The following is a 24065-nucleotide window of genomic DNA, read 5'->3' as shown; positions in this document are numbered from 1 at the left end:
ATATATATATATATATATATAAAACATACCGACATATCAACATATGAAAAATACTGTACAAACAGATGGTAATGCGATTGAAGGAACCTCAACAGCTGAGTGTGTTTCCTAAATGGGAATCAGCTGTGAATGATCTATTTGCATATCTTCCATCACCTGTTTCTCTCATTTACAGTAACAATGGGATACTGTTAAATGCAGGGGATATAGTGTGTTTCAATTTACAATATGAACAGCTGTTCACTTTGACCTTAGCCTAAGATAGGTTTAGAACATGATGTTATCTGTTCTGACATACAGTGGGAAAGCATTTGCAGATTTGGCCCTACAAATCCATGGTTTTGGTCTTGGTTGTGTGTATAAGAAGTTCAAGCATTTTAAATTTGTGCATGCAACTGTATTCAGTTCAAGAAATGTGTTCATTGTATAGCTTACACAGACAGATGAAGTAATAATTGTGTTAAGAGTTTAAGAAAGTTGCTAAAAGTATTGAAAGAATTGTCATAGCAATCTTAAAAAAACTGTAATACTTTAAGTACATTTTCCTTATGACAGTTACATACTTTTTACGAAAGTATCATTTCAATGCAGGCATTTTATTTGCAACAGAGTATTTTTACAGTGTAGTATTAGTACTTCTACTATAGAAAAGGATCTGAATACTTATTCCACCACCACGTCTTCTTTCCACAAAGGGAAAATTTTTTTTTGCCAAAAACAACTGAACAGCTGTTGACCTCAGCAGAACTGTCTTGGCCAAAATAATCTCTAGATGAACATATGCGTTGGTGCAGATTGATGGTGCTAGTCTGCCTCTACATGCTGTGGGTATGTGTGTGTACCTGCTGCAGTCTGCTGGCAGTGAACTGCATGGCCTGATGGTGCTGCTGCTCCAGCATGTCCATGTGGAGGTCATCCAGGAAGTCGTTCCTATCATCATCCATCCAGCCCTCGTCCAGCTGAGATGCAGCGGGGACAAGATACGCCTCATTAGATGCAAATATTTCACTGCAAAGATTTATTCAAAAAGTGGAACATCTACTATTGAAAGTCTCACTTGTGTTTGTTAGCATGGCATTTGGTTCCACAAGTAACCATACGAGGCTGCACAATACGAGGAAAATATGCTGTATACAATAGTCTCGCATTGCCAGACCTTCCTCCACAGCCAGGGCTGGACTGGCATCTGGAATACCGGGCATTTTCCCGGTGGGCCAACGCACTTTTGGGACCAATCGCCAATATAATTTATAGGCCTCATTTAAAGTCAGTGTTGATACAAGCATCGGTGTCCCTTGAATTGCTTTAATTAATATTACTCAGCAGCATTGCACAGCCAAAGTTGCTTTGTGGAATGCCATTTCCATTTGAACTATTTTAACTAGTAGCCTATAGTGTTTAGCTAGCCTATTCGGTCCTTGTTTCACATGACTGTTGATACCATAAATATGCAAGTCATAACTCTAAGAATTAATTAATTATTTAGGTGTAAGATCAACAAATAAATATGTCTTGAGACCCCTCTTGAAGGATCCAAACTATCACATGAACTGAGAACACTATTCAACTCATATCATAGAATACTCAGTTCATATAATACTCAGTGTACTCAGTTCTGCATTCCCGCTGCTTGCAGTATTCTGCTCAAATACAACACTACTTGTTAAATGTATGACTTTACCTTTTATACCAACATTATTTTATTAAACAAATGTAACATTGAATTGAATATAAAAGGCAATGTGCAAATGTCAGTGTCTTTCGAGACATGTTGCAGCTTTTTGCAATATTTAAACAAAACAATGTCTTGTGCAACCCTTGATCAACATGTGATGTCTTGTTGTTGTTGACATTTGCTGAGCTTCCGCCCATTATGACATCCTAATTACCTGGATCTCTGGTCTGGCCACCAGCAGAGAGATATTCTGGTTCCCCTCACTGGTCAGCAGCGCTACAGCATCTTCCCGGTTCTGGATCTCAACACCATTGATCTTGCGGGACAGAAAGACATATTGCAATACCGGATCTTTTCAAAATAAAATGACACTCTAAATTTGCACATTTTTGTTAAATTTATCTCTAACCACCTCTTTTCGACGTTATGTTTTTCAATTGGGGATTAGTTTAAAAGGCAAGCAATGCGGTCCTAGAAATATACATAAACTGAATATTAAAGAGACAAGTAAAACTGCTGAGACTTTTCAGAGATCTTACCTGAATGATTTTGTCCCCTTCTCTAATTCTGCCATCCTTGGCAGCAATGCTGTTTGGATCAATCTAAAGAAAAAGGGAATAAAAGAGTAAGAGATTAAAGTTACTGCCGGCGTACTCTATCCACTCTGAGCATTGGCTTTTATTTATTTATATGTTTCTTCCATTTACTGAGTTAAAGTGAACATCATCATGACTGGCAGTCATTATTTACTTACTGTTAAAGTAGATTTGTGATCTACCCTGCACCACATACCTCACTAATGTAGATCCCAGCCTCATCCTCATCATCAGTCCTGTAGCAGATTGTCAGGCCCAGCTTCTCTTGGATATTGGCCCGGTACAAATCCACTTCCTGATAAGACACATGCAAAAATTAATATCCCATACATCTGAAAGTCTTGCCTTTTTTTTCTTGCAAGACCGAGTAGAAAATGGTGGTATATTTGCTCATGTTTCTCTGGACGGACTGAATATACTAACAACCAAATGGGATCATGGAGCAACAGTGATCCATCAATCACTGTAATGAATGTTTCAGCTGGACGCAGGGAAGCTATTGGCTTTCTTAGAGGCCCACTGACAGAATGAGGGATGATACAGTGGACTGTAGATGGGCAGAGAGACGTTTTTCACTTGTCAACACCTGTAATCTCACAGATACAGATAAAGATACGAGCAGTGGTGTTCTTCGAGGGCAGAGGATGGGCTCTGTGAGGGTTAACCCGCCCAAAAACTGAGTCGCACCTGAATACTGAAGACTATCTTAACAAAATAGTTTGACATTTACTCCTTTTTTGTTTGGCAGTTAGATGACAAATGTAGGAACATGTAAGAAGTAGTTTCACTTGTGTTATAGCTAGACCAAATGAGAGTGTGGGGGGGTTGGGAACCGGGTTGGGAACCGGGTTGGGAACCGGGTTGGGAACCGGGTTGGGAACCGGGTTGGGAACCGGAGGATTTCTGGTTCAAGTCACACATCCAGACCAAAGTATGGTGGTGGACTGGTAGCTGGAGAGGTGCCAATTCACCTCCAGGCCACTGCTAAGGAGCTCTTGAGCAAAGCACCAAACCCCCAACTGCCTAGGGTGCTTTTCCATGGACAGCCCCTTACTCTGACATCTCTCCATTAGTGCATATATGAGCATGTGTGTGTAATTCAGGCCTGTGTGTAATGACAGCAGAGTGTAAATTGCAATTTTTATAAAGTTTACATCATTATTATATGAGGGAAAGGAGTTGTTGGTGCTACTAGTTCTTCAAAGTGGCCTAGCAACTTTAACGCAAATGACAAAAAGCCAGACAAGAAAGCAAATAAATGTAATTCTCAAACGTCAAACTATTCTTCCTAACTGCTAAAAATCTAAATATGTTTACTGAATTAGGCAAAAGGTAACTATTTTAACATGACTAACTATCTAGTCCCCTATACAGGCATCCTATTATTTTTTTATCTATTCTTGTGCGAATTTGAAACATTGTGATCTATACTGAGTGACAAAGCATGTAAGGAAAATGATCCGAAGCAAGCAGAGCATCACTGGATCATTTGTCAGCCCTTCTTTTCTTAGCCCGAGAGTCCTTCTGTGGGGACCCTGGGGTACGTCATGCTGCACATCTGCCATTAGCAGCCCAGAACTTCACCTTTTTGGTCCCAGCCTTATAAAACTCCTCCATGGATATTATTAATGCCAAGCAGTAGGTGGCTGGTGTTTAATTGGAGGGGGTGTCAGGGTTGGCGGAGGTCACCGAAGGAGCACAACGGAGGCTTGATCATGGCCTCATCCAGGCATCATCAGATTCATCACTGCAGACCTATTATCTGTGCCATCTAATTATCCACCAGCCGAGGAAGACTTATTAGGCCTTGTCACTTATAAGTAATGATGTCACTGTTGTGCATCTGCTGCAACAAACCAGCAACTCGATTCCTGTCTGGCCTGCACTCAGTGTCTGCATGTAGAGAGAGTGCCCCTTCAATACAGAGATTTATCAGGACTTGTGACAATCAAGGCCATTGGACTGGAGACACAGAGGCGACCTTTGGTCTGCTTATGTAGCAATGATACACTGCTGTCTGAATGTAGCTCTTCATTAAGTATGTGTAAATACACACTAATATTCTGCTATTGTTTTGAATTTCATACAGGTCACGTAAACACCATATTCCTTTTGGATATTCCAAATAAGGACTTTTCCCAATTTAGCATTTTCCAATTAAGGCGTGGGATGTGCGGGTATTATTCAGGTTTTAGAAACATTCTTTGGACATGTAAACAGCACATTTGGAATATGCTTCTCAACCTGGATTTTTAAAGAAAGAAAAGAAGGAGAAACACAGCTACTTTTAAACAGTATTAAAAACTTGGGAAGCGACAGGTTTTCGGGCATGAAAAAACACCCCAACACCAACCTTTTCAAGAAGCTGGTTATAAGAAATGAAAGAGGGACGCTGTGTTCAAAAGTCTGCCACCGGTGAAAAGAAATTATCATATTTTGCACAGCTACATGTAAAAGGGAATATTAGTGGAATATTCACTTTCATTAGCCGTGTTAACAGCTCAGTGGGAAAAAATGTCTTTTTTCGGAATAAGGGCAAAAACCAGAATATTACGTGTAAACGTAGTCATGGAGAGGAGAGTGGAGAAGAAGGAAGGGAGTTGAGGTTTACCTCATATTCAAGCTCCTCACGCTCTATGTCCTGCTGCATCACCTCCAGGAAGTCATTGGGGTCAAAGTATGCATGTGGAGGATGCCTGAGAAAGGAAAAAGATTGTAAGATACTGGAAAAGAGTTGAATTTGAAAAAAATTCAAAGAAAATCCTTTACTAACACATTTGTCAATCTGGATTTCATTTTGCCCTCGGAGTGTGAACATGAAATGAGAAGGAAAGAGGAAGTAATAGGAACTCAATGTAGAAATCACTCTTGGATCAGATGTATTGAAGCTACATCCTGAGGCTAGTCACAAATTAACATGCCGTGTTATTAATTTGACTCAGAAATCAATTACAGGAATCACACTCATTTATTAAACGGCGACTGCTGCTGCCACAAGATGGAAAATGTAGCCAGCGCTGCAGGGCTGCACGCACAAACACACACACACACACACACACACACACACACACACACACACAGACACACACACAAAGAAACAATTGTGAATATGCAAATATACATGACCTACACCATTATTTTAATGCGGCTGTGTGCCCCGGAGGAGCTGCCATCTCCAGTATGTGACAGTGACCTTTTTCCCTTTGAATTTAAGAAACATCCCGTCTAATCACAGCTTTGTGGTCCAAAGAAGAAGGTGAGGTGCGTTACTCTCTTAATTAAGTATTAAGGTGAAAAGTCTGACTGTGTCTCTGAGAGTGTAGTGACCTTTTTAACATTGCTGAGCTCTGACACCAAAGAATTGTTGTATCTTCTCATTTAAAGTGGATTTTCTGAAAACGTATAATTTAAAAAGGTCAGTTTCAGGTCAATCGGTCTCAATTGGACATCTTTTTTCCTTGTTTGTATATGAAACGTTGCGGTTCAAATTATTTTCAACTGAGGAGCCAGCCGACTGTCAGCATACCCAGCTCTGTCTTGGCACCAGAGGACCAACTACAGCTCAGATTAGGCTAGATGTCTTGGGTGGTGATTGGGCTGATTTGGGCTCAAAATCTGAATAAATTCTCCTCGCGCACGCACCAGCACTTGATCCAGCTAAAGGTGGAATTAAGAAGGCAATCAGACCAAAAATTGCATGGGGCTGTACCGGTGTGGGACGATAAAATACTACCCTTAAGTGCTTGTTTTTGTAATAGATTTCTGTGTTCTTGAGCTGATTTCACATACTTTTAAAAAAAGGAAAGAAGTTTTTAAGCCTTCTGCCAAGGCAGCCCTGAATAAAAATTCCCTGTTGACTTGTGTATAATGTGTGTGTGTACTTGGGTATGTGAACATATTTGTGGATATATGTCGGGTTATGAATGACCACGTGTTTATTGTATGTATTGTTTGAACACTAAATCTCAGTATGTATGCTAGTGGTTCAATTTCTAAGCTGTCTATTCATTTTAGCAGCGTTTTCCTTTCTAGTTCTTCAGGAATGGAGTTGGTACTCACTCCTCTGGAAGTAGATACTCCTCCAGCTCCGTCATGGGGGGTGAAGGGGGAGACAGCTTGGTGAGGGCCATGATGTGCTGGAGGGTGATGTCGGTCTGGGTGCTGATGTCTGAGACCTGGGTGTCACTAGCCGGGCTGACCACTTTGGGACGTGGGGCACGGCGCAGAACCTGGACCATGATGGGCTCCTTGGCGGTGCGGAAGGCCTCCACCGCCTGGTCGTGGGTGGCCTTGGACAGGTCCTTGCCATTGACCTGGAAGGAGACGAAGCGAGAGATGAATCAGCAACTTCTGTTAAGGATTCTGTATGGTTTGTTGGTGGAGAAGAAACAGGAAGAAAATGGAGGATGGAAAAGATGCAACCTTTTTTATTCCTTCTATTTGGTGTTGTTATCTCTGATACTGAAGAGGATATTTATTACTGAAACTGATGTGATCATCACTTCTGATGTTTAAGGCCTCACATGGAGCACTCTGCACGGGCAAGCTTGGCTGCAATATTCTGTCGGAGAAATGACTCATTACTGCTCTGCTTGTTTTACAGGGTCGCAGTTGGGCCACGTAGAATAAGACCTTAATTAGGATGAGCCTCTTTTTAATTAATCAAGATCATTAGCTGAGGCTGCATGGAGGAGCCCTCATTTAGCTAAGCCATCTCTCCGCAGAGGATAAATTCCCCCCCGTCAGGAACAGTGGAGTGGGTGCCGCCCGTTAACCCGAGATTCATTTTAGTAAAAGGCTGCAGAGTGTTGCAGAGAAAAGGCCAAATTAGTTTTTTTGAGCCACTTCACTCCTCTGTGTGTTGTGTCCCTTCTCTGAATGGAATACTATTTTGATTTTGCTCTGGCCCAAATGCCGCTGTGAGCATCTTCTGTTGGAGCAGAAAGTGGAGACGTAAAAGCCCAAACATTATTTAACACAGTGAACTTATGAATTAAAGTCTCCTGTGGCTGACTGAATGAATATCCCATCCTGGGTCATCCTACTGGCCCTCTGACTTTATCAGGGTTAACAGAGAGCTGCTGTTTCGCTTTCAATGACCATATCATACAGATTTAGTTGGTTTGTGATTTGTGCTTTGATAGAATCTCAGCCTGGGGCTCTGCTCATTTCACAGACTCAACCCTCCCTCCTCCTGCCTCTCCAAAGCAGACATACACATGCTCAAAGCTTTCTTTAGAATCAAGTTACTTTCTAGTATGCAGAGTTGGACGTCATTAGGCGTGCCATTAATCTTTAGCGTCCTTTCTCACTCCTCCTGACCTCTAAAATACATGCAAGTCCATGTTTGAGGATTCATTTTCTGATAAACGTGGCTGGTTGGTACGCCTGCCTCTGGCGATGGTTGTCTCATTCGAATTCCAGGCACACTTTGCAGACTTAACTGTGGTGCTGCACATAAGGAGAAGCAGCAATAATAAATCTCCAGGGAATTAATGCTGTATATACAGTACATAACCTGACTTTGACTAGACAATGTAAAAACTTAGTAAATATTTCTATAAAAGAGTAAGTAAGATGTAAAAACCAAAGGCACTGGGCTGGTGTGTGTGTGTGTGTGTGTGTGTGTTATGAAAAAGAACAAAGGCAGGAAAAGGAGGGAACTTATTGCAGAAGTCAGAAGAGGCTATGTGCCCTCTAATAACCAGAAGAGATTAATGCTAATCCTGGGTCTGCAGGATAATTGGATCATCTCAGTGGACTTCGACTTCTAGTTCCTCTACATCAAAAATGAAACACTCATCTATTTGCAGTTTGCTCTGAATAATTTGACGCTGTGAAAAGCGAGTTATCATATCACAGAATAATAATGTATGAAATCCCACTCAAAACAAAACTAAACAACCTTGAGAGTTGCAAAGAAAAAAAACACCTGTCTTTGACTGTGAGCTGCAACACAAGCAAAACAAGTAACAAGTAACATCACACCATAACAGCATGCATCTAAATTCCTCTCTGTTGTTGCTGCTGGCATCAGTAATAAGCCTTCCTGAAATCACACGGGACCTCACATCCTCAACCATCTTTGTTTCCCACAGCGAGTCATGATGTTGTACATCAGCTGAGAAATACAAGCGCCTTTGTGCTTTATTCTCTCTGCATGCAGTCTCCAACAGTCAAACCTGGTTGCCAGGAATCCCGGGGCTACTTGAAGTCAGTGAACCAAAGACAAAGCCTTTAGCCCCTGTCTTGTTGAGCCCGGAGAATTCTGCCTCAGTGCCCACAATGGGGGGAGTCACCTCCCAGCTGTGGAGGGGGTCCCACAACCTCCATTCACTACGCTCACCTCTGACACAGAGCGGCCCTTTGCAGCACACTGGGAAAAAACACACAACACTCCCCTGACACAATACACAATGCTTCACCACCACTGGGCTCTCCAACTTAGAGCTGGGCGGTATGGAGAAAATCCCATCTCAAGATAATCTGGACAAAAAATGTACATCAATGTCTATATTGCGACGATATTGTAAATGGGTTGACCATTGGTGCTTTCACAAAATATTTCCACAATGAGATTTAGGATAAATACACATCAATAATGTGGATATAATGACTAAGTGGGTGAAGGCAAATAAAAAAAAAAAAAGCTGTAATATTACTCTATTACTGTAATAGAGATAACTATACCATCTTAACCCTCTGCCTTGCCCTTTGTGTTGAGAAATATGGGTATCTTTTAACTACCTAATTTTAATTAACCAAAAATAAGGTGGATGATTCCATACAACGCACTTCGCAAGTACAAAATAAATTTGGATCTCTACTTTCATTTAATTTTGGGTGTTTTGGTAAATCTTTTAGCATTTGAAAAATAAATAAAATGTTTCAAAACACCATCATGACTTAACTTTGGCATGTTTCATTATCTGGGATTATCCTTCCTTTAATGTTAACCTAAAATATTCCTAATATCGTTTTTTCAACTCAAAGACTAGGTATTATTTCCTATTAATGATGTTTACTGAGCACAAATTCCAAAAATAGGTGTAAAACTGGTAATAAGTTGGCGTTTGTGGTGTTCATCCATGGTAGTGATAAGAAGTGTTAAACAGCACCAAAAAAAAGCCAAAAACATTGAAAAAAACAAGTTAAAAAATGGGACAAAAACGTAATTTCAGTTTTGACCCGGGAGGACTCCAAGTGCATGGTCCAATGGAAGACAACACAAGGGTTAAACCAGCAAAAAGCAAAAAAACTCAAGCTGATGCAGTAATGAGCCAAAGGAACCATACTCTGAATGCCTCCTTAACTGTAATCTAAGGCTAGATTCACCTTTGCAAACGCTGTGGTTGAGCTGTGGTTCATGTTGACACAGCACAACGATGACTGACACGCAGAAACGACACTGGTGCATCCTCCGAAAGGGGTCTTTGTTAAATCCATTTTAATTACAAGAGGGAAGCAACGCCCTACTTAAAAGAATAGTAATTAGGTCTAAATCACACGTCAGCTGTGTCGGTGTTTGGTGAGGAATTTACACAGCTGTGGCTCCGCTATTCACTGCCTGTTTTCTTTAATTAAAATATCACATTTGACCTCTGGCGCAACAGTGGAATCGGGAACCTGTAATCCATGCACAGGATTTGGTTTAGGCTGTTTCAGAGCAAACCGGGATTTCAGATTTCCTGAGATATCTACGCCAGTCTTCAGTGCTCTGGGTGATAATTAGGAGCAGCAAGGGTCAGCCGTGTCCCGAGCACCGGTGCGGTATCTTCCACGGAACGCAAATTAAGCCATATTGAGATGCTGATATGGGAATACATTGGTATGTGTGTGTGTGTGTGTGTGTGTGTGTGTGTGTGTGTGTGATCAGTGATGTCTAACCTGCTGCCAAAGATGCTCATCTGCCAGGCAGCGAGCTCAATCTCTTTCATTGTTGTCTTTGTATTATGGTAGATGGGGTGAGGTTGCCTCAGCTTTTCATTTATTCCTTATTTAATCAGGTAGTGTCATTGATATTGAAATTGTTATTCGTGAGATTTCTGATATCAACAAAGTAACACATTCAATAATCAGTCTAAAATTGAACTGATCATATTGACAAGCCTTGCCTGTCAAGTTATTGTGTTCTACACAACTGCTGTTTATCACAACAGCAGATTTAGCCCTAAAAATTCCTAGAATATTTTTTGCTGGGTCCTTGATTTCAGACAGAGGTAGTTTGTCAGAGGTAGACAAACTGAGCTGAGCTCTTTGAGATTTATAGCCATCCTCTTGATACATTTCTAAAAATACTGACGCATATGTTGCAATTTTTGTTGGCTACCCTATGCATTTTGCTCAATTGAAGATGGTGGCGGTGCTGCATTTTGTACCATGTGTTTGTTGTGTTATATCCCTGGGGGGGCAGGGTGAGCATATCATGCTCCCACCTATACAAATCTGTACCCTTTAATTACTCTGATGTTTTCTTTGTCACTACACCCTGAGGAAGGCACAAGCCAACACACACTGGTGTATTTTTAATGTCTTGCCCTATTTAAAAGCCTTTTAACACTTTTTGTAACCAAACTTGAATGCATGGACTTGATTTTTTATGACTATAGTAAAGGGACCTTCCACATATAAATTCATCCACTGGTGGGTGACGCTGCCATCCAAGGTGCAACTTGCTCATCAGGCAAATATTCACACGCATTCACACACTGATGTGTATTGCCCAAGGGCGCTTTGACATGGGACTGCAGGGCTGGGGATTAAACCACCGACCTTCCGATTGATAGACGACCGCTCTATCACCTGAGCCATCACAGCTGGCCAAAAAAGATTTGCATATGGTAAACTCTAATCATTATCATACAGAAAATCATTTTTCTTTATGCAGTACGGTATTAGCAGTATATTAAGACAATTCACTGCCTTAGTTGTGTAACATTTGTCTTTGATACAGCCATTCAATCACCACCTAATCCTTTAATAAAGAGAGAGAGAAGAACACCATTAAAGAGCCAGTGTTTCTTGGGGGAACGCAGTGAGGTGAACACAGTGGAAACTCTGCCAGGCAAACGGTGTCTTTCAAAGTCGGGCAGAGGAAACCCTGGGAACTTCACTCTATAGACGAGCATTTTAAAGAGCCTAAGACCCGGAGCGCCCGCCTGCTCTTTCTGCTCGGATAAACTGCTTAGACAACTTCTTCAAAGTCCGTATTTTGGAACTGAGAGGAGAGCTGACGTGATAGAGAGCATGAAGACTTGCAGGCTATATAAGAGAGACTATATAACATTTGAGTGGTAGTCTAAATGTGGGTCATTCGACTTAAAACACAGTTAATCCCTCTTTTATTTCACTTTTAACCATTTTCATAAGAAAGAAAGAAAGAAAATGCTTAATTGATCAAGCATCCTTCCTGACATCTCTTCCCTGTGTGTGTGTGTGTGTGTGTGTGTGTGTGTGTGTGTGTTTGGGTTCCAGGATGCACACACTTCTAAGTATGTCTTGAAATCTGTACACATTGCTCTTTTAACTGACTGGACTGAAATCTCTCCAAGGTGTGAGTCTTGGAAACACGACAGCCTTTATTTGCCACAGTGTGAGAGCTTACTGAGGATTACAGAAAAAAAACAGCTAAAACTTAATGCTGTCTGAAAGAGACACCACTGTTTACTAATCTGACCCAAGCATGGGACAATTGTGTAATTCACATTTGATCAATTAAGAACCCAAATCCCTTCCAGTATGCTTTCCTCTCTCGTCTAATGAGACTAATGGAAGGTGTGAAGTGAGTCTCAGGGAGCTGTTGAACTTTACTTGACTTGGAATATGATTTATTTGACTTTTAAGCCCTTTAACAATCACCTGTTCTATCCATTGTGTTGAATAAGCTGTTAAAAAAATATTGCCTTTCTCAGAGAGATTGATTAGTAAAACACACTGGCAGTAACCTGCTTTTGTTCAAAAACAGGGACTCAGACTTGATGCTAATCTGCAGAAGACTTGACTTGAAAGCTGACAAAACCCATAAAGCTTTATTAGTGTATTTAAAGTGAAAAATCTGGAATGCAAATAAAACTCATAAAAAGGTGCAATGTGTCGCATTTCACCAATCACTCAAATTTGTCTGAGCAATCAGTACAATTTCTAATGGCTGAAAAAAATGGCAGTCTCCTCTAAAGGCTGTTTTATACTTCTGCGTAAAATCTACACCGTTGCTACGAGCGTAGGTACTGCACATGAAGACAAAGACCTTCACTGGACCTTATGACGTACCCTGACTACACGTCGCAGCGACACACGTCTATACCATAAAACAGCCTTAACTGATAACTTGTAGCATCTTTTGTTGCTACTGTTGAGCTCTATGCCAGGGCCAAGTCAAGTCAGCAAAGTCAAGGACCGTATTTTCTAGACCAGTGGTTCCCAAACTTTTACAGCTCAAGACCCAAGAGAGAAATTTGGTGTCTCCCCGGGACCCAAATTTACAAAAATACACCATGAATCATTGTAACATCTACATTTTTAAACTGTGGACAAAAGACGGAACAAACCATGAATTTAAATGTATGTGAATTACATTTATTGCATTATAAAAGTAACAAAAGAAAAGGGGTCTTTTACCCTTTCTGTGTCTCACCCCTTTCTCAACTCATGTTCTAATCCCCTCCTAGGATAAGAGAAGAGAGAGAGAGAACCCCCCCCCCCCAAAGCATCTGAGCTGAACAGACCAGGGGAGCAAAAAAGAACCATTCGCATAAGATTGGTATGCATTTTACTCTGCCAGTTGGCGACCCAATAAAACGGGTCTGCGACCCATTTTGGGTCCCGACCCTAAGTTTGGGAAACATTGTTCTAGACTATAAGTCGCTCTGGAGTATAAGTAAGTTGCATCAGTCAAAAAAATGCATCTTGAAAAAAAAAAAAAAAAAAACTTGGAACTTCGACAAGGGTGATACAAAAAAAAAAAAAAAAAAGTACATGTGGGCAGGTACCAGGGACTTTTTATCATAAGGGAAAACCCAAAAAGACGAGTAGAGATGAGGCGTTTTGAGCAGGTACCATGTACTGGGAAAAACACCTGTGTACATCTACATTTGCGTATGTACTTTGGTTGTGGTTTTTAAATAAGCCATTTCAGGTTTGTACCACGCCCTCACATGTATTCTTGTATTTCTTTAATGTTATTTGTTTTTTATGTTCTGTTAAACAAATAAACTGAAGAGATTTACTTTGCAAATGGGACTCATGGGACTTGATAATTATGATTGACATCCATGAGTGAAGTGACACTAATTCGTCAATGACATCTGACATGTATATTGAGTGAGATCTTTATGTGGTGGTGATGGGTGATATGGGTAAACTCTTAACATTCTTATGTACTACATCAATATTTCCTTTCAATATGATCTCAAAGCTTGCTTAAATAGTTTGATTTGTCCTGCTTTATTGTCAGGATGTTGTTATATCTCTGTTGTGGCTGTGATCCCTCTTTGTCATTTGCTTTGGACTGACAGTAGGTACACAAGCTCCTATGAGTGCTCCCCTGTGGCAGCCGGCCACCTGCTCCAGTGTTTAACAGATGTGACGGCAAACCAGGGCCAAGCTTAGCCGTTATTAAAAACACACAGTGTCAGGCTTCGGTGGCCACGCTCGGTGCTGGTGATCCCTGCTTTGTCTCCGTACGCCGTCTGTGTCAAGCCTCATTACAGGGGCTGGGGCCGATATGGGCCGAGCTGCATCTTTGCAGATCCTTTTTTCTGGTAACTGCTTTGATGACAGGGGTCTATGACAGCAGGGGGGGGTACTGCCTTGTAGAAATATTTCCATCAAATGTTACTGTCTGTCTGGTCCAGAAGATGTCATACTGAGACCATCTGGCGCTGTGACAACTACAACTTGGCTTCTTAAGCTGAGAATGACATATTTGCACCCTTCAATCAGAAAAATGCCTAATTAGACAGTGGCACTTGGAAAGCTTCAGATAGAAAATATTCCAGTGGGCTCATTTGGAAACTTCTTTTGCTCAGCATATCAATCGTTTTTTTGGTTTAAGATGCTCTTACTTTGCAGAGAACACAGAAAGAAAAAAATCCACAGAGGGAGATCAAAACAGATAAACCTTAGAAAGCGAAGGACTTAGCATACAAACAATAGTCTAGATCAGTTCAGCATGGATCGGAACCCCAAAAGCCAGCTTGTTCTGAGGCTCTAATTAAGCTCTGGGTCTTCTAAGAGCCGCAGCACGGCGCCACAGCCATTACAGAGTACTTCTTGAGAGATTAAGAGCCCTTGGACTGTCAAACAGAGTTTCCAAGGCCTGTATCTTAAAGTCCCTGACAAAAACAGCTGAGCTTACATCTCCACATGGTGCTTACCTTTGGCTTTGAAGAAAGGACGGAGGGGTTCACTGCTGTCAGAAGGGTCAAGTTTAAAAGGCAGCACTGATCTTGCCAAAGCTCAGGCTTTGAATGATTATTAGAAAAAGCCACGTTGGCTGTTTTTAATAGACCTTAACAATGTTTGATCTCTAGGGCTGTAGTGACAGTGCTGTCAACCGAAATGTGCATAAAGTGCAATTCCTCTAACAAAATAATGTATGCAACCAACGGTCTTCATTAATTAAAGTCAAGCAAGTATTTCTAGTCCTGCCACGATTGATAAAATACCTTCTGGTAGAGAAAAAAAAAATTATGTATGGTCTATTGACTTTTATATAACAGTTAAAAAGCATATTTTTCATGCTTCCAACATGGGAGTTGGAGCGAAGGTGTTTAATGAACTGGAAAGATTTCAAGTGTTCATGGATTATTAAGTCCTCAGAGAGATGAAGGGGAGAGCAGAGTAGGCGCTTTGTCAGGCTCACTGAACAAGAGGATCTGCCGGTATTATCAGTAAGAAGAAATAAGACCTCCCAGAATCCCCCCAGAGGCACAAGCTAGGGATGTGCTCACACAGATTTCATTAACCACCATCTACTGTACCAAGGAAAGGCACAGCACCACAAAAATGCTAAAAGTTATTGCAAAGAAAAGGTTAATGTGGCCATTACTAGAGGAAGGCAGGCATCAAAAACACAACCAGTGCTAATTAAGCACTACTACACAAGAGACATAACATCATTATTGGCATGACTGTGATGCGGCTAGGCCCAAGGCGCCTGCTTCTGTAAGAGCAAGACTCAAGTTACATGTCCTTGAGGGTGAGTCAAGTCTTAGCAAGGTAACATGGAAGCCTTTAACTGTCGCTGACCATGAACACGATTACGATATAGCAGCATCGGGTTGAGTGAACCTTACAAATTTTCCTTTTAAAGTGTTTTGCACACATAGCTGACAATATAAAAGTTGTGCTGTACAATCACACCACGACTGCTTTAAAAAGTGTGAGATACTTCAAAGGCTTTACAATAACCTGCATTATGAATGCAGTCATGACCCGTCGGCCATCATTAACCAGTGCTACTAGTTGTACATTATGAATGCACCTTCTAGTAGGATATATGTAATGATTAAACATACAAAATGTGTCAGAAGGTTGGCCAAAGGCCATGAAAACCTCACTATTTCTTATAATTCTGGGTTAATAGCCAAACTATTAAGCTCCTAGTTGTATTATTACTGTAATTCAGTCACTCTTTGAGTTTGCTGCCTGATGAGTAGACAAACAGAGACATGCACACTAGAGCTGTGCTTCTCCATCTAACCGACCAGACAACACCTTATATACCTTTCAGTTCTCCAGTTTGTCACGTCTGAGAATACACAAGGAAACGTTGGCTGCCAAATGGTCGGCTGATGTTTTTCTTTGGAAAATGGAAGACAGAAAAGTAGAGCTGCAATGCTTGATCAATTAATCAATTGGTTGATAGATAGATAGAAAAATTATTTAGTCAAATCAATTTAAAATTTCCAAATGTCTCTTTTTCCAGTATCTCATTTGTGAGGATTTACTACTTTTCTCTCTTTATGTGAACATAAACTGAGTGGACAGTTGGTAAAACAAAAGGACATCTGAAGAAGTCACCTTAGGATCTGGATTTTTAAATTGAGAAAATAATCGGCAGATGGTCAAATTCAGCCATATAGAAAATAGTTGCACAAGGCTGCCAATGTTTAAACACAAACTGGCAAGTATGAAAATAAATAGTTTAGACTTGGGTGGAATGACAAACTCCTTTCATAACTCTTCAGAGAGCATCACTATCGTTAACCTTTTAAAACAGAATACACATTCACAGTGCATCAGAAACCATCAGTGTTATCTCTGTTGTCATGTAGGGCCGGGGGGCTTGGCTTGTCCAAGGGCACCAACATGACAAAGGACTTGTCGTCTTGAAGCCAGCACATAGACTTTCCCTACAGGGCCTCAGTGGCCGACAGAGTAACTGACAAAAGTGAAGACTGCTGTGAGACAGACAGAAGAGGGTGAATGGCCTGCCAATCCAGGATAACTGACAGCCTGAGACAGCAGAACAAAAGAAGTGACAGCCCTCTTCCATATACCATGTTTGTGCTGTTATTATTAGTCTATTGGGGGTGGATAAGTGGGGGGCTTTCTGACCCCAATATCAGCATCCCTAATTCATATATTATGCTAATGCACAAAACCCATCTTTTCCTTGAGACGAGCAAAAACCTTTTAGTCTTTGTGTTTCATGAACAGACCTGATTAAAGCCGAACAATTTTTCAGAAACATCAGCTTTCCCCCGTAACCTTCCCCTGATGGGAGGGAGAAGAGTGAGAGAGATCCACGGAGAGCTCGACCATTACGTTCATTTAAACCAGCCACCCCTCACCTAGCACCCTGTGCAGTAAATGGAGATGTAATTTGGTGTGATTGGAAGGTAACACTTGGCCAAGGTCCATTATGGATTAAAAGAACGTGGGGAAAAAATTGATTTGAGCGTGGTACAGAAACCAGTCCAGGGCAACACAGCCAGTCGGAGTCATACACTGTTTCCAGTAAGTTTCCACTCATTAGACCAGATTGCCACTTGAATCACAACACTCTCAGATGAATAAACCAGCACTCTGAATGAGCCATCTCAATTAAAGTTGACGACGCAGCAAAGCCCGCAAAAGATCAGAGAATGGCAACATGCAGTAGGTTTTGTTCTGAGGCACCACACGCCAGTCACACAGCAAATGATCTACCCACATTTTCTCCACTGAAGTAATAATCATTCAGTCAGCTAACATTCAGTACGACTTCAATATAAAAGACTTTTTTATGCTACGATCTAATCAAAGATCAAATGATTTGGAGAAAGTGGGTTCATACTGAGTTCACCTGACGGCAGAGAAGATTCAGACAGAAAGGGAAAATTAATAAAAATGTAATGAAAACAATCAAACAGGGTTTACTTAACTTTTATGAAATAAATCCTACATCCAAATTCAAATATCCCAAACCAAGAATGTACAGCATTATTAATTTTAGGATCGGGACAATTAAGTATTATTTTCATCATCCAACCAAACATAAAATCGAAGATATTCAATTAACAATGATTGAAAACAACAACAAGTAGAAAATCGCCACATTTGAGAAGCATGAAGAAGAACATTTCTGATGGATAAAAGCCGATTTATCAACTAACCAATAAACTGTCCCAGCACTAATCCGGGGTTTTACCAAAGTATTGTTTAAAAGAGCCTTTTAAAAATACACACAAAAAGGCATGAACCTGTTCTTGTGAAAACATTCTCGCTTTGCGTTAATGGTACATCTATAACTCGCATGCATGCTCTGTTTTCTTAGGTAGAAAAAAAAAGAAAAGGTGCAAAACAAGCACTGGAGCGTTAAATATAAACTTTAGTGAAAGTCAATCAGGGGTTAAAGCCGGAAAGCTCAGAGTCAGCAATCAGTCGACAATGAGGAGGTGGGCAGTGGTCGGCACACACTAGCAGACACATTGAGAGAGCTGTCACCTCTTCGTCACCCCCCTCCTTTAAGAGCAGCGCGCCACCTCTCGCTGACCCCTGCGGCCAGAGTTCAGGCTGCTCAGCCGCAGGAGCTCCAGCCGGCAACAACTCCACTCCGCTCTTCTCCCACTCAGCCAGTGACGTGAGTGGAGCAGCGTCAGAATAAAATACTATATATACTGACTATGGCTCTTTCCGAAACACCAAAAAGTACAATAACACAACCTAAAAATAAAAAATGAAATAAAAAAATAGTCTGAAAAACTCTTGCTGAGGTTTTTAAGAGACTTGGTCACAATACCTGGCAGACTTCATAGAGTAGTTTATATTGCTCCTCAGGCTTCTGCAGGGTACACAGGCTGCATCCCATGGTGGAGGAGATCACACCATCCAGGCTGTCCCTCCAGCCACTCAGACAGAAAGAGAGTGGACGATTCTTTTTCTTCTTCTCCTCTCTGAAGTGACTCCCTCTGTCTACTCACAGCCACACAACGTATTTGGCTGACAGGATTGACTTCCCCCCAGCTTGTGGCAGTACTCTCCACTCAGCCCCGTCTCTCTCTCAAACACTCCCCCCCCCCTCCTCTCCTCACATGCTCCCTCCCTCCTTCTCCGATGATCTCCAGCCTTCTGCTGAGCTTACGGGGGGCCAGTGCCGGAGCATGGCTGTATACACCCCCTTGGCCACTCATTGATTATTCATGATGGGGGCTAACTCCTTAATGGGTTTTACCAAAGAGGCTGACATGCAAGATGAAGCCTTCTTAATTAATAAGCATCATTACATTTATTGTGCAGAAAGCATGTTGAGTGACAGAAAGGCTCGTCATTTCATGACACACACTCATATGTTTCCCTCAAGAGGCCACCCCTAATCACGTTTATTAACAGTTCCAGACTTTTAATTTGAAACCCTCAGTGTGACAAGTCATTCATCTATGACAACAGATTAGAGAGCTACATATTTGTGACTTATGCTTCCAAAGCCATGCTCTGCAGTTCTGTTACAGCTAACCCTTTTCGTGCCCCAGTTAAATTAGCACTTGGTGACCTCTGGTATACTAATCCAGTCAAAAGAGACACTGAGCCTTATTTCCTCATGTATGTCTCTCCAAATACACAGGCCCAAAGCCAGCGAAAACAAATAAGCAGAGCAGCCGGACAAGCCTTTACCCAGCGGAGCATGTTATGCTTAGTGTCATACAGTACAGTTATCTGGGTTCTTCTTGCTGCCCTATGAGAAGACAATGGGTATGGCTTCATAAGCCAGACTTGGCATGCTGTCTGCTCCGGTGCCATACATCCAACCAAAGACAAATGTCCATTTGGGGCCAGAAGAGCAACAAATGCTGTTGCTGGTCTTCCCACATTACAGACAGAAGATGTGATCCAGTATCAAAGCAGCCGGAGAGCAGTATTTGACCCTATGACGTTTTTGTTTACACCTTCATGATGCAATCCCCACTCTCTTTGCAAAATATGGTTTTAAGCTGCATACCTTGATGGATTTCATGGCATGCGCGTGGGGGTGGGGGTGGGGGGTCCTGTGGGAGAAACCCTGACTGCTGGTGATAGCCAGATGTGTCCACTGATCCCTATCTATCAGCACTTCCTGCGCTTCTCCAGGAGAGCTGCATTATTAGCAAAAGCTCTCCGGTCAAATGTCAAGAAAATTTTATGTAAATCTTTTCAAATGCCACAGAATAAAACTACACCAGGAACACAAAGCAAGAATCCAAGCTGTTCTAGGATGGCAACTAATAAAAATGGCCATATTTCATACTGTCAAAGAATGAAAACCAAAACATTAAACTAAAGTTCTTGGTTACAAACACTGCCACAGGTTGTTATGGTAGAATTTACATTATGTATTGGCAAACCACTCCTGCCTCAAGCACTGTTTATTTTATTTCATTGTATTTGATCTGAATTTTTATTCAGCTTCCCCAATTTCAAATTTAAATAAAACACTTGGATGGAAATTGGGTTAATGAGATTTCACTTTTCCATTAAATCTTTATGTTTGTATTCTATCTAACGGCTATTAACCAAAAGCTGTCTTCACATAAATCCTCATCTATTTCCCAGAACCACAACCAAACAGACTACTGGACAATCTAAAAAAAAGAAAAAAAGAAAGATCTTAAAATAAGATCCTTCAGGCAGGAGAAGCGATGGTGACAAAACGTTGCCTCGGGTAAACTGTGAAGGTATCTGTGTGAACCTAACAATCATTCACAATAACAGCGGGCTTTGCTTGTCTGTTGGCCTAACTCAAACTTTCATCCAGAGTAGCATGAAAAACTAATTCTCCGCCTACATTAGCTGTGCTGTTGCGCCTGGGGCTGGGATCAGTGGAGAGTTTTCGCCGGCGCTCTTGCTCGCCTAATCTTACTTTCACACTGAGATTATCCCATTCACAAAGTCAAAACGGAGACAGCGCTCTGATATGAACAACTGCACTAAATGTTATGGCAGCTGTTGCAGAAAAAACGTCTGTATTAATGAATAATCAGCAGCAGTAAAATATTGAGCAGAGAAGTTAACAGAGGACCTGTTCAACCACAGTGTCAGCACGCTGGCCGTCGTCGTGTTCAGAGGTTTCATTTGGTCTAAACTAATTAAATTTCTTGCCATCACCGGTGACAAAACCTTTCTTCTCCGTCCCTGTGGTGTGGTTTTATCTGTTCAGCACAGAGACACAACACACATATCAGCTTTTATTCATTACTGGTCTAGACGGTGACACAGCGTCGGAGGTTCCTATCTCAGTGGGAGTGAGACCAAATGATAATAATGTCATGTGGTTTGTTAAAATAAACATCAACACTGTTTTTTCTTTTTATAGAGACAAGGGTAGAGGTTACCACATCTCCTCCCAATTAGCAGTGTGGTTCTAGGATCCTGTGCATTTGATCTATGCTTGGTTGGATCATTCATATTCATAGAGGCTGCCCGGTGCTGTTTCAGCGTCCCATTGGGCCCAGTTTAAGAGTCATGGCTTTAACCAGAGCCACAGTGGGATCAGGTGGCGATCAGTGCAGAGTCCACCATCCCTGTGTGGTTTGGAACCCTTTAACACATCGTTTTCTCACTCTGAGCTCTTTGTGCTCCTCACATTTCTTGTAAAATGGACAATTTCACCTGAAGAATATGGCTTTTACAAAGAAAGCATACAATTAGTACATGGGCTGGAATGTATAATAGAATGTTGATTTAGATTTTATTTTATTTACTCATAAAATAGTAAGAAATGGCCTTCACAATTTCCAATAACCCAAGGTAAGACTTCAAAATGTCTGTTGTGTCCAACCAACAGTTCAAAACCAACTATATTCAATCTGTTATGTTATAAAATAAAGAAAGCTGCAAATCTTCACACTTGAGAAGCTGCGACAAGCATCTATAGACAAAAAATGGCTCAAATGATGACAATGAAAGAATAGTTCAACATTTTGGAAATTATGCTCATACACTTTCTTACCAAGAGTAAGATAAAATGATTAATACCACTCTCAGGTTTGTACCCTAAATAGGAAGCTTGAGAAAGCAGCCAGTTAACTTAGCTAAGCATAAAGACTGAACACAGGGGAAACTACTAGACTGGCTTGGTCTACGACAGACAAAATTCACCTACCAGCTCCTCTAAAGCGGTTGTTTAACATGTTATATCTCATACAACTGAAGCATGAACACAATTATCTAGCGTGTTACGGTATGCACCTGACATTTCCTTTGACGGTCAAGAAATAGTCTGGAATGTAAACCTTGTAAAATACAAAATGCTTCTGTTTTTGCACAGATCATTTTCAAAGTACATAGGCAAAAAAGCAAATAAGCATATTTAACAAATGATTGACTATCTGAAGATTTACAGTGTGTGACTTATATAGATATATCCTTATATAGATTGTCCTCAGTCTCCTTGATGGCATCACTGCAGATCCCTTGAAATGAAGGTATCCATAACTCAAACTGGGCTTAACAGGGTGTTGAGACAAAGTCGGCAGAAGGTGACAACGTGGCAACACGTGAAGAAACAGGACACTGATGGCTGATAGTGATAACACAAGGAAAAAGCATGATGTCCAGGTCCTCTCACACGACTGTAATGCACTGTCCAGACGGCAGGATGAGGGGAAGGGGCGGGGGGGCGGCTGGAAGGCGAGGAACGATAGAGTGACGGGGGAAATCTAAATTGGTTACATATTGTGAATCCATGAAGAGAACGTCCTGTGGCTTGTCTGTTGTATAAAGTCATTGTTCTGTGCATCAGCAAAGGCTGGATTAACGTCACTTCACGTCATCTTACTCGAGTTTAGAAGAAAAATATCAAGACTTTCCACTGTTCTCAACTGTTCATACCTCTGTGGGCTAAAACCACGAATGCTGAAAACATAAACAGGCAGATGATTAAATGTTGCTTTTTCCAACATGACTGGATAGACAGACTGGTTAGAAGTGGGATGCTTATACAAAGAGTACCTCTTTTTCACTTTTAATAAGCCATTAAGTCAGTAGTTATAAACGTAAGTAGATCTTTATTAGTTATTATTACTGTTTAACAAAAACAAACTCTGTTTTGGTAAGAATTCACTTCACAGGCTCATGACCTATTCATGCACAAATGGAGAAATGTGCTAGACCAGCGCCCTGAGCGGTTGGGCGGTACGGTTCCTTGCTCAAGAGCACCTGGCAGTGCCCAGGAGATGAACTGGCATCTACTACCAATTAACTACCAATCCCATTCCCAACCCAACTCCATACAGACTGAACTCTAACAAATGTGTTGAATACAATTCCTTCCATTGCAAAGCCACTTTCTTTTAATATTTAGGAAACTCCATTGTTAACTCCCATATTTTACTTGCTAGCTGTCTTCTTCCCTGACACCGCCTGTTGATCAGTAGTATGACGTGAAGCAGGAAAAGTGCATGGAGTCCCCACATAACATTGCTCCATTGGGCTACTTGTGGTCAAAGTTACATGACTGGGACAATCGCAGACGTTGAAAGTATTTGTAGTTGCCTTAAACGGTCAAACCAATACTACGGTTCACAAGTCAAACTATCTCAACCTCTGTTGCTTCAATTTGGACCGTCATTTGCAAGGTCCTAAAATTAACGGAAGTGCGACTCTAAGCCCCTAGAACAACCAAGAGCAAGAGCAAGTGTCATGCTGGAATAAGATATCACCATTATTAACGGACCTATGCATTAGGGAATGATCTATGAAGCATTAATTGCGTAATCAGTTACACCCTTACAAGGGTACGCCATTAGAAAGTGGTCACAACCAAAGTTAGTTTAACTGATTAGCACTAATATTATATTATACTGAACTAAAATACGTTCTTTTCCTCTGAAAACTTTCTGAATCATCAATTTTCTCAAGCAATAGTCAACAGGTTTGGGCCACTGAGTTGATTTATCTGAGGTAATATCTTCACATGGTTTGGTTTAATCCCCCATATCAGTTCTCTGATCTGTAGAGGATATGAGAGGAAAAGGGAGTTACAGTTCCGGCCTGTTAATGGAGATACCACATGAGCATACAGGAGCGGCAAGGGGGAGCGAGAGCTAACACAAGGGATGTTTAAAGAAGGTGCGAAGAAGGCACATACACAGGAGATGGAGAGACCCAGAGAAGCCACAGAGGAGGGAACGGGAACAGAAACTAAATGTGTGGAAGAGTTTAATGAGTCTCCAGTCCCTCTCAACTGTACCACTGGGGCCTGTGCGGTGCGAGGATTAGGGTATGTGTATGTGTGTGTGTGTGTGTGTGTGTGTATCCACCTCTGATACACTGGGCTGTGCATAATTTATCAGACAGCTGTCAGCTTTGTACTATTATTTACTCTGCAAGCTAGA

At 41.3% G+C, this 24065-nt stretch overlaps 1 protein-coding gene and 1 long non-coding RNA gene across 4 annotated transcripts in view; one reads left to right on the top strand and one right to left on the bottom strand.

Annotated features, from left to right (window-relative positions):
• LOC117943517 overlaps positions 1 to 9105 on the top strand; it is a 17600-nt gene extending 8495 nt beyond the window's left edge. The window contains exon 3 of the long non-coding RNA XR_004656371.1: positions 8996 to 9105. This is a non-coding gene — a long non-coding RNA (uncharacterized LOC117943517). The remainder of the gene's footprint in view (positions 1 to 8995) is intronic.
• The window catches only part of pdzrn3b (PDZ domain containing RING finger 3b), a 92358-nt gene that overhangs the window by 3442 nt on the left and 64851 nt on the right, over positions 1 to 24065 (bottom strand). For 2 of the 3 annotated variants that reach the window (XM_034869680.1, XM_034869679.1), the window contains 6 exons: positions 6331 to 6584; positions 4883 to 4967; positions 2468 to 2566; positions 2215 to 2277; positions 1890 to 1991; positions 843 to 959 (listed from right to left, as the gene is read on the bottom strand). In XM_034869680.1, the coding sequence (XP_034725571.1) occupies positions 843 to 959; positions 1890 to 1991; positions 2215 to 2277; positions 2468 to 2566; positions 4883 to 4967; positions 6331 to 6584 (720 nt within the window). Of the gene's footprint in view, positions 1 to 842; positions 960 to 1889; positions 1992 to 2214; positions 2278 to 2467; positions 2567 to 4882; positions 4968 to 6330; positions 6585 to 18496; positions 18750 to 24065 lie in introns of those variants that run through there. The other variant, XM_034869681.1, reaches the window with a different exon arrangement.

Source organism: Etheostoma cragini, chromosome 4 (assembly GCF_013103735.1).
Source record: "Etheostoma cragini isolate CJK2018 chromosome 4, CSU_Ecrag_1.0, whole genome shotgun sequence".
NCBI classification, from domain to species: Eukaryota; Metazoa; Chordata; class Actinopteri; order Perciformes; family Percidae; genus Etheostoma; species Etheostoma cragini.
This window is presented reverse-complemented; position numbering and strand designations above follow the sequence as displayed.